General features: G+C 38.0%; 1 protein-coding gene across 1 annotated transcript; it reads left to right on the top strand.

The window, feature by feature from the left end:
* Positions 1–169: 169 nt before the first annotated feature.
* Positions 170–10,173, top strand: LOC138007275 (nucleotide exchange factor SIL1-like). The gene is made up of 5 exons (XM_068854083.1): positions 170–370; positions 6,759–7,163; positions 7,832–8,126; positions 8,640–8,966; positions 9,551–10,173. The coding sequence occupies exons 1-5, from the start codon at positions 331–333 to the stop codon at positions 9,831–9,833; spliced, it is 1,350 nt and encodes a 449-aa protein (XP_068710184.1). The 5' UTR covers positions 170–330; the 3' UTR covers positions 9,834–10,173.
* The last annotated feature ends 708 nt before the right edge of the window (positions 10,174–10,881 follow it).

Genomic DNA, 10,881 nt, shown 5'->3' on the forward strand with positions numbered 1-10,881 from the left:
GCTTTACTACACATGTACATGAACAAGGACGTGGCCAAAGTTGTAGCGTTGTTGAAATTATGATGACAATGACGAAATTTCATAATGAGTTGTTCCTCAATGTTCCTACACGTGCAAAATTTCATCATTAATTTCCGGTCAGCAGTTTTTCGCACATACGTGGCTTCTCATTGAAGAGGATTGAAGAGTCGTCGTGTTCGATGGTGGGCAAGACATGAATCATTGGTAAACACAATGTCTCGGATGCGTCATTTAAATGACTTTCATTGGTAAAATAGCTCACTTAGCTTTTACTTACTCTATACCACAAATCGAAGCATAACAACCAACATGCTGAGATATTTTTCTCTTTTGGTGCTTCTGTTGTCAAGTAAGTTAGAGGCTGAAGCTTTCAATTTATTTTAGTATAAGTAAGGTAATGCATTCATGGTAGTTCCCTTGCAGAGGTCAGGTCTGCAGATGTTCTTATCCGCCGCTGCTTTTTGGTTCAAGAGTGCTTTTTTTAAGATTTTTAATTCTTGAGGAATATCAGTGTCAAATGAAAGCTGGTGTTTGCCATGAGCATAATTATTAAGTCTATCTTAAGAGGTTCAATTTTCAGGCTTCAACCACTCCTTTTGCCCCTAAGAGGCTCCCTAGTAAAATCTATAAGAGCAAGGGCATAGCTAGGGGGGGTCCTAGGGCCCCGTAGGCTCCGTCTCATAACCCTTCAATGTTCATAATCCTGTGGGACGTAAAAGAACCCACACACTTGTCGCAAAGAGTAGGGCATGTAGTTCCCGGTGTTGTGGTCTGTCTTCTGTGGTGTATCATGGTTGGGAGGGTAAATGCTCGGAGATATTAGCTACACTAGGCTACTCTAAAATCCGAGGGTAAAGAAAGATATATGATATGATATGATATAGGGTGATTGTGACCCCCCCCCCCCCTTTGTAAGCCTTTTTTTAAAGCAAACAACCTACAATATTCAGGTGGCGAAAACGCGACAATCTGCCCCTGAAGAGTTACTCTCAGAAGGGATACTCTGGGCAAAAGGGGTCAGTGTTGAGTGGACCTTGATGTTGTTAATCCTCTCACCCTAAGAGGTTCTCCTTTGACTCATGAAAGCTAGGAGGCGTTAGGGTTAAAGGGGACATAGTGTTTACTGGACCTAGATGTTGTGAACCCTTTGGCTCCCAAGGGGTATCTCAATGACAAATAAAATCTAAAAAAAAGTGAAGGGATAGGGTTAAGGTTACCATATACCTTCAGATTGGCAGTTTTTTTCAAATTTGGATTTTTCAGTCAAAGTAATGATCGAAATAGGATATCTAATGTAAAAGATTATTCAAGAAGATTAAATATTGGCGGAGAAATGGCGGTTTTACGTCTTGGTCGGAAGTAAAAATTACCTGTTTGATTGACAGTCAGCGCTGTTTTCTTGAATCAATTTTTTCACTTTAAGCAGAAACTTTAAAGAGCTAAAACTCAAAAGGAATTTGTCCGATTAAAGTGTCTGCTAATTTATTATTTCAAACTATTTTTCTCTGAGAGCTATTTTAGTACACTTCACATTCTTTTAATACTATTTCAAAAACATTCTTTAACTTTTCACTGTATGAAGCTTTGGGTAGGGAAACGGAGGAACGAAATAAAAATTAATAGCAAAAAGAAAAATTTGCTTTGACTTGTACATGTAGCTTTGAAAAGGTGATTCTGATGCTCGCATTAAGAGGTCGTGAAAAATTCGACAATTCATTTAATTTAAAAGTTCTTGATATGGTGTGATAGCCAGCTCTATAGGCTTTAATTTGATATTGGGTCTAGGTGTCTACAGTTTAAACTGGACGTGCTACATCACTCGGACGCGAGACACCCATGAAGGTATATGGTAACCTTAACCCATTTACTCTGAAGAGTGAGATCAACTTAATAGATTTTACTCTGTCTAACACCAGATGATTTTACTTGTCAATGGAGGTGGTTCTGGGGTCAATGGGTTAAGGTCTCAGCAAAGGTAAATTTGGGCGCCTCACTCAAATTTCTTGTTGTTGCAAATCTTAAATTGGTGGACTGTGAAGTAGGTACATGTAAATATGTTTTCCCGAAAAAAAATTTTGAAAATTTAATTTTAAAACCGCTAAAATTGCTTTTCTTTGTTTCCTGCCATAATCTGCATGCGAAAAATGATTGACGTATCATGTCAATCACACGTGAAAGGATTGGGTGTCAATTGACAGCCTTCATGCGCAATCTGCTACCTTAGCACGTGCCCGAACGATGATTGGCTCAGCATAATTGGTTTTCAAGTAGGGGATGGAGTTATTCAGCAGACCGTGAACTGCACATGAAATCTTTGACATCAATTTTCCAGAGCTTTATTTTGACGTCAAAATTACAGCTTCTCGGACAGGTCTCCTGTCCCAGCTGGTTTTAAGATATCGCTTCCAATTTTTCAGTTCTAATAGATGATTGTACTACGCCAAATGCAGTGTGAGGAATTTTTCACATGTGTTCGAGGACTGATTTTATAGCACTTTTTGTGCCCAAATTAAGTATGAAATGACAGTTTCGACTATGGCGCGTGATATTTTCAATTCATAACACATGAAAATTCCTCACATGGTGTTGGAGTGCATTCGTCTGTGACTAAGATGCAACAAAGTGAGGTTGTTTTTGCAATAAAGCGAAGGGGACAGGAGCTTCTGCAGCAGACTCGGTCGTTCTGAGTTTGAGGCCTCAAAACTAAAAGGCAATATTATAAATACCAAAAACTAAAACTTTGCTGGAATGATTCAATCTATTAGCTTCAATATGATATGTAGTATGACCCGATACAAAAAATGGTGATGTGACAATTTATTTTCCTGCAGACACCTCATTTTCCTTGACCGAGACCTTAACAACTTCTACATCCACTGAAGATTCAACTATTAATTTTCCCATAAACAACCTCTAGATCCACTAATGTCGGCATTAACACATTGAATCCTGGCACTGAGACTTAACAGATTTTACTCTTAGGGCTCCAAGCTCATTTTGGCGACCTTCAATTGTAAAATGGCCACCATAAAAAAAACAATTGGTCGCCAAGGGGAAAAAACCTGGTCATGTCAATGGATACAATTGCAAGACTCTAATTTGCCAAATTGATACTTCATCTGCATCCTCATAAAATACATGTACACAAAATAAGATAAACATGTTCCCCAACAAAATAATTTAATTGTAAACACATTGAAAATTATGAGGCACCAAAGAGGACAAAAAACACTTCCTCAAAGATGTGACTTCTTCTGAAATATAATTTTATGGCACTTGTTTCATAAATCTTATCTACACGTTGTAAGTGTGATACCAACTCAGAACTCCTGTGGATTGACATTTTCTATGGGAAAAACAAATCATTCACATTTGGAGATTTTACCGCCTGCCAAATAATTCAATCGAGCCTCTTATTGACTTGAGTACTTACCATAGTGGTTGAGTTTAACGACTCTGGGGACATAGTATTGGTCGGCAATTTTAACCTGTACTCCATGATATCGATCTAAAAATTAATTGCAAACTAATGGATATTCTAGTAGATCATTTTATGTCACAACAACTGCTGGAACCTATTCGTCAAAAAACATCGTGGATCTCGTGATAACCACAAATGAGGGGTTGATAAGAAATCTAAAAGTTGGTGAACCTTTCTCCAATCACAACTCCATTGTTTTGTTAAGTTAAGATGCCATCTTCTAAGAATCCATCTCATAAGAAGGTTTACAAATTCACGAAGGCAAATTTGGATAGGCTAAATGAACTGTTTAATTTTGTTCCGTGGATCTGTGCATTTCTAACTGATAATGTCCAGGGGTCGGTTTCTGAAAGGTGTAATAACTGTATTCCAGAGATAAATGTGTCCAAATAAGGCACGTTTACCCCTGGAATAGTGTTATTACAATGCCTAATAATGCCAATGCCTAATAATGCTCAAATTTTAAATCGTATAATTATAACTTCTTTGTACATTTTACATAGGGAGCGTCCTTGATAGGGATAACCTAGCTGCTCTGACGTTTTCTTTTGACTGTCTTTTACATAATAAACATGATTTGATTTGATAGATATAACATGATGTGGAAGTAAAACTTGTTTTGCACATTCAGCCTGCTTCACATTTTAAACTTGTCTTCAAATTAAACTTGGAAGCAAAATGGCCAGTACCTTTTGGGCAAAATATAATTATGAAACTTCTTTTTCATTCACATCAAACTTCTTATGGATTAGATTGTTGAAAAATCAATATCAGTAGTGTCCAGACCCAAAAGAAATGTTTGCTGTCAAATAAACATGGCTGGTGAAGGTGTTAAACAGCGAAGACCAGACTTGTTGTATCCTTTTGGCAATCACAGTGAGCTTCAATCCTTCATCAACTAATCAATGGTTTGTACCAGCAAATTTTCCAGACCATTTCAATATAAATCTGAGACAAACAAGCACAGCTGGCAAATCTGCTGGGGTAAGAGTTTTAGTTTAAGCTTATCCGGGGCCGTTGGCAAAACCCAGATCGGAACGGATCGGATCGGACCGGACCGGACTGGACCGGCGCGGACCGGATCGGATCAGATCGGATCAGATCGGATCGGATCGGATTGACAAACCTTGGACTGGTTCAATACCAAAATTCCTGCCAATAGACACATTACATCCCTGGTCCCTGGGTCACCAGTTAAGGTTACTTCCCACCTTCGCGGGTGTCCTTCCGGAAAAAAGTTCGTATTCGCGTTAGTTTCAATAAAATCATAACAAACTAAACATCAGAAGAAAGCTTAGTGAATGTAGTTTACGATAAATATACTGCTTAAGCGAGGTTTTTTTTTGGTAAGTATTAGGATCGGCGCTGGTAAGACGTGAAACCGCCGAGGGTTCTTCTGTTGAATTTATCGGGTATCGGATGCCGCAGCACGAGCAAAATGACTGCACAATGTTATTCACAAGACATCAATCAACAAAAGCTTGTCAGGAGATTCCGATATTTAGAATAATTTATCATGGCGTCCATTTACACAACATACCTCGCATATTTTTGGCTACTCCAACCTTAGATGCGGATGTCTAAACAACCAATCAGAATATCGAAAGCGCCTGAGACAATTTCGTTGATTGATGGCTTGTGAATAACAACACTGTGAAGTCATTTTGCTCGTGCTGCGGCATCCGATACCCGATAAATTAATTAGGAGAACCCTCGGTGGTCTCACGTCTTACCGGCTCCTGACAATATAAAAGGAAAACTCAGTTAAACTATATTTGTTGGCGTAGACTACATTTATTATGACTAAAAACAAAATAAGTATGCAAGGCTGGTTGCACGGCTGTGAGGATATATAGTGTTTGTTTGACAAATTTTTCGTCATGCAGGCACGGCCTGACTTCTTCAGGGAGTTAAATCATAACTCGTACATTACTCCCTGAAGAAGTCGGGCCGTACCCGACGAAATATTGGTCAAACAAAAACTACATATCCTCACAGCCGTGCAACCAGCCTTGCATAATTATTTAGTTTTTAGTCTAAATATTATTTGCTGGTCAGATCTCCCAAGATCCAGCACTTGTACTTTGTTCAGCTGGCCCTTGCATACAAAAACTGTCCACATTTATTAAGCTTTCTTCTGATGTATAGTTTGCTATGATTTTATTGAAACGCGAGTACGAACTTTTTCTGGAAGGACACCCGTGAAGGTGGAAAGTAACCTTAACTGGTGACCCAGGGATTTTGTGTGTCTATTGGCAGGAATTTTGATATTGAACCAGTCCGGGTTTTGTCGATCCGATCCGATCCGGTCCGATCCGATCCGATCCGATCCGATCCGATCCGATCCGATCCGGTCCGGTCCGGTCCAATCCGATCCGATCCGATCCGGGTTTTGCCAACGGCCCTTATCCGGAAGTTGGAGGGGAAAAAAGAAAGACATGAGATACTGACAATTGTTCGTTTAATATCTTGACCAAACATATAGATTTTTTAAGTAAGGTTTTTTTAATCTCTTGGCGACTTCCACCAAAATTTTAGTCACCAAATTTATTTTTCACTCACCATGGTGACCAAAATGGAAGCAGCTGGGAACGCTGACTCTGTCTAATGCCAGATGATTTTACTTGTCAATTGGAGGTGGTTCAGGGGTCAATAGTTAATAACGGAAATGGGTTCACCTTCACCTTTACCTTCACCTGTCTGTCCCCTTGCGCCAAGATGGTGCATAGAGCCTCAAGGAAATGGGGTTAAAACCTCTTAAAATTCATCTTGTGAAGTCAGTACTTCACATCACGCTACTTGAGTCCTTTCTCTTCTTTTCCTAATAGTAATAATTATTATTATTTATGCATTCCTGTAACTCTATTCCTGTGTCGAGCACACTTGTTCCACTCACATGTTATTGGCGTTGGCTAATGGTACCTAGCCCTTGATAATGGACAAGACATACAGTTGATGTATTGTTTGTTTCAGCCATTCTTTTTTTTTTTACCTATACTTATTATATAATAAATAAAGTATTGATTAAAGTAATCAGAAACTCTTAGGCTAACCCTCTACTTGTACATATTTAGGTAGTTATTCAATTAAGCAAAAAAAATTTGAAATCGTTCAATGGTAATTAGCAGTAATAAGCTTCGAATTATAATGTTTTCCAGATTGAATCAAATCTTTTAATAATTAATATATTTTTAAGTTTTAACATTTCTGATGTTAAAACTACATGAAGCAGTTTTTGTCCTTTATCTTTGAACAGGTTTAGCAGAGCAACAACCAGGGCTTGTTTTGGTTGAATCTGATGATGGTTTTAAGGACAGTGAAATCATTGAAGAAGTAAACAAAGAACATGTTGAGGAAGATCTTACGATTTTTGAACCAACAGCTGACTGGCAAACAATTCAACCAGGCCAAGGAATTCCTCCAGGACTCCATGTGCGCATGAATTTACAAACTGGGAAAAAAGAAGCCAAGCTAATGGATGGGGATGATGGAAGTAAATACCAGAGCAATAAAGATACAAAACAGAAATTCATCACAATTGACAAGAGCGTAATTTCAAAGCAGCATCTAAAAGAAGCGTTAAAGGATTTCCGCGATAAATTCCACAGTGATAGTCCTAGTGGAGGTGGCTCTGAAGAGCTGGAAAGTAAATTAGAAGCAAGTGAGTTTCCGGGTTTTCGAATTTTCAGGGTCTTAGGGTCTTCATTTTCGAGACACCCCTTAACTTTGCGAGCGCAAACTCATGAATGCTGCCACATATTGATGTAAACCTTGTACCCTCTGGCCGATCCTATTTTGACTTAAGTAAGGGTTGCAGACAAATTAGCTGAAGTGAATTTTGCATAATTTCTATGCCATTTTAAAAAATCACAGCCAATTTTCATTGAATGAACTGCACTTAAGTTGCAGAATAAACATTTCCATACTCTACATGTATTACTTCCAACAATCAGGGAAGCAGGTGGAAGGAGCCAAAATATTTTTTTCCTTTTTTTAGCTTTTAAGGTTTTCTTGATGCCTTAGTATTATTTGAAATGGCAAAAGAAAAAATGTTTATGTCAAAGGTAAGGGTGATACAGTATGACTGGCAGAGTTTCCGCATTATAACATTTTGCAACTGCAAGACATGCCCCAATGCTAAAGTACTGGTACATGTATGATTCAAAGTGTTATTTTGCAAAATTCACAGGCTGAATTGTTATTTGCCTTGGTAGACAAAAACTGAAAGCAGAAAGTTTAAATCTTTGGATGAGTATCTGACTATTAACATCCTAACGGCTTGTATCTATTTTTATTGTATTTTAAAATAACTTTACATGTATTTGTCAGGCCAACAATTCCGATCCATTGATGAAATCCGAAAGGAATTAGAAGAAGTGGATTTGTTTGTCAAAAAGGACATTGAGATAATCACACATCTTGTCAAAACGCTCAACAGTTCAAGCTCTAATCTCTCTGAAAAGGAGCACGCCTTGGATGAGCTTGAATATTATGTACATCAGATTGATAATGCAAGAGATTTACACAGCATTGGTGGTCTAGCCCTTGTGGTTAAGCTAATGAATTCTACCGAGCCCAGTCTCGCAAGCAGGGCAACTTATGTTCTGGGATCTGCAGCGCAAAGGTAACTTTGTTTATTCCTCATAGTGTCACTTGACTAAGTGAACCATGTACAAATGTTAACTTTTCAAAGGACTCTTTTCATCATATTTTGTCACAATAGACCATTCTTTGTACATGTAGACTGTGATTTTTATTTCATCAAATCACTGTCAAATATCAAGGAATGAGTTATAGTTGTTGGTTTGACTTATTTTAAATCTGCTATTTTTAATTATCATTTTTATTTTATTTATTTTTTGCCCTCAATTTGCTCTTCCACTGTTTGATAACATGACCCAAAAGCTGGCAAGTCAAGGACCAGTTTATGCATACAGCTTCTCAATTTTTAGAAGCAATACCCCCTTGCCTCGATTTTTAATTTTCTATACTTTGGCTGGAAGTACTTAAATTATGTCATTGTTAATACATGTAAGGCTAAATAAAGATTGTTGTTGTTAATTAAGGAATAACTTATCATTATTCATACATGATTGAGTATTAATTTGATTTGTTTGCTTTTATGTTTTGTTTTTAGTAATCCACAAGTTCAACAGGCAGCACTTAAGCAAGAAGCTTTGCCATTACTTCTTCGTTTGCTGTCCAAACATGAACCTATGGCTGTGAGAAAGAAAGCCATGTATGCACTATCATCTCTAATTAGACTGTTTCCTGTTGGACAGAAAGAATTTCTTAAGTTTAATGGACTTGATATATTCAAGAGGCTTTTTGAGGAACCTGGCAATGAACCACTCCTTATCAAAGCAATCACTCTCATGACTGACATATTAACAGAGCAAATTGAACATGTTAGAGTGAGGCTGGAAAAGCAAGGACAAGACGTGTCTGGTGATATTTCTGGCAGGTAGAGCAAAGCTTTTTAGTACATGTCAAATGCCAAATTTTGAGGCATCTGTAGCATTGGGTGGCAACAAATTTTCTTGCATCTTAGAAGTTGAATTTTAACCCCCAAAACCATAGTAGCATCAAATTATGTCTGATGACTATAATATTATTTCCTCAGTGTAATGTGTGATGCTAATATAATAATTTTCCAAGTAGCTGCTCTTGCATGCAGAGTGAGACCAATAGTGAAATGTAAAGTATTTTCATACATACATACATACATACATACTTTAATAATTATTATTGACCACTTCCATTAGGGGCTTTTCACGGCCAATGAAACACAATTAACAAAACGACAAAACGTAACAACAACAACTGTTATGAACTGGCCAGAGGCAAAGCAGTTGTCGATTTACAAGTATTACAGCTGAGAAGTTGAACCAGGGACTACCAGGAACAAATTCAGCGAGTGGTCAGAATGTGTCTTGAACCCAGGATCACCATCTAGGCAAGCGTCCTAACCATTGGGCTGCACTGCCTCCTGCTGTGCATGATCAAAATGTAACCAAAATAATTATTGTTGTCTTTGAACTTTTACAGAGTTCCTCTTTTGAAAATGATGGTTGAGAAAGGATGGTGCCAGCTCATACCCGGTCTCTTACACACTACTGAAAATGACACGAGAGAGAAAGTTCTTCAAGCCCTACACGTTATGGTAGCTGGGTGCAAAAGCGAGTTTCAAAAAGCTCATGTACAAGATAATTTAAACAGACTTAAATTAGAGTGGCTCAAGGATGCAGGCAAGCAACAGGATTACGACGATTCTGAATATGTGACAATATTAGCGCAGCTTGTTACAGACCTAATGACTAAACTCAGATGATAAACACTGTTGTTGCCAACTACGTAGAAGTGATAGAAAGACTTCTAAGTCTTTCAAGACCTGTGTCCTGTTCTTTTGAGGTGCATGTGTTCAAATCATGCCACACTACCTGCCCTCTTGAGAGCATACTATCAGTGGTTGATGGCAAAACCGTTGGACATCAAAGAGTCCAATCCCCATTTTATTTCAATGTGGAATTTTAGCAACAGGGGTAGGAACACCAACATAAATGTCATTTCAAAATAAAGCGCTTATCCATCCATCCATTCCATCTTTTTGGTGCTCTACAAAGATTCAATGATTGAATGCTCGCATTGAATATTAAAGTGCCAATACAGTCTGTGGGTTTGTTTTGGTTAATTTCTACATAGAGGTATTACAAGCCTTGAAACATTTTTTTCCTGGTAGTCCACTTTGTTTTGCCCCGAAATCGCACTTCAATGTTGCTGTTAGAGCCACGCCCATTGAGATTGACCGGGTGCTTAGAACACAAATCGAATTTTCCAGCAATCAAGCTGTACTTGATTTCACTTGTTTCCTCTTGCCTTTTAGAATACTGTGAGAAATTTATTTTTACAATAACCAAGTTAATTCTTGCACACTTAACGTTCAATTTTTATCATCAATAAGAGGACAAAACACATAAAACATTCAGCTGTCAACTTTCCAGTCAATGCGATTTTCACTAACCATTTGCCTACTGCTCGTGGTTCCGCAGCCACTTTGACAATGTTATGAAGCAATTTGTCCTCACTAAAATGACAGAGACATAAAAACTGTCTTTAATTTGTTAATTCAATAAACTATTTAGTACTTAATGTGACGTCATAACCCAAATTGTAACCACACCTCTCTCCGGCTGTTGGAAGGGCGTGGGTCGTGTTAAAAGTTTGATCGGCGATTTCGGGACAAAATCGCTGTGGGATGCCAAAAGAAAACATTTTTACAGTTATCCTTTTTTTATAAAGAAACAAAACTTCTCAAACTCGTTGATATCGGGGTATCCATACACCTCGAAACCTCGGGGCTATTTACCGGAGACATCTAC

This window comes from Montipora foliosa, chromosome 6 (genome assembly GCF_036669935.1).
Source record: "Montipora foliosa isolate CH-2021 chromosome 6, ASM3666993v2, whole genome shotgun sequence".
Taxonomy (NCBI): domain Eukaryota; kingdom Metazoa; phylum Cnidaria; class Anthozoa; order Scleractinia; family Acroporidae; genus Montipora; species Montipora foliosa.

Bases quoted from the DNA above. Each gene is read 5' to 3' on its own strand.
- LOC138007275 (XM_068854083.1), top strand. From the start codon at position 331: ATGCTGAGATATTTTTCTCTTTTGGTGCTTCTGTTGTCAA. The intron at 7,164-7,831 runs GTGAGTTTCCGG...TGTATTTGTCAG, and splicing joins GGAAAGTAAATTAGAAGCAA to GCCAACAATTCCGATCCATT. The intron at 8,967-9,550 runs GTAGAGCAAAGC...GAACTTTTACAG, and splicing joins TCTGGTGATATTTCTGGCAG to AGTTCCTCTTTTGAAAATGA.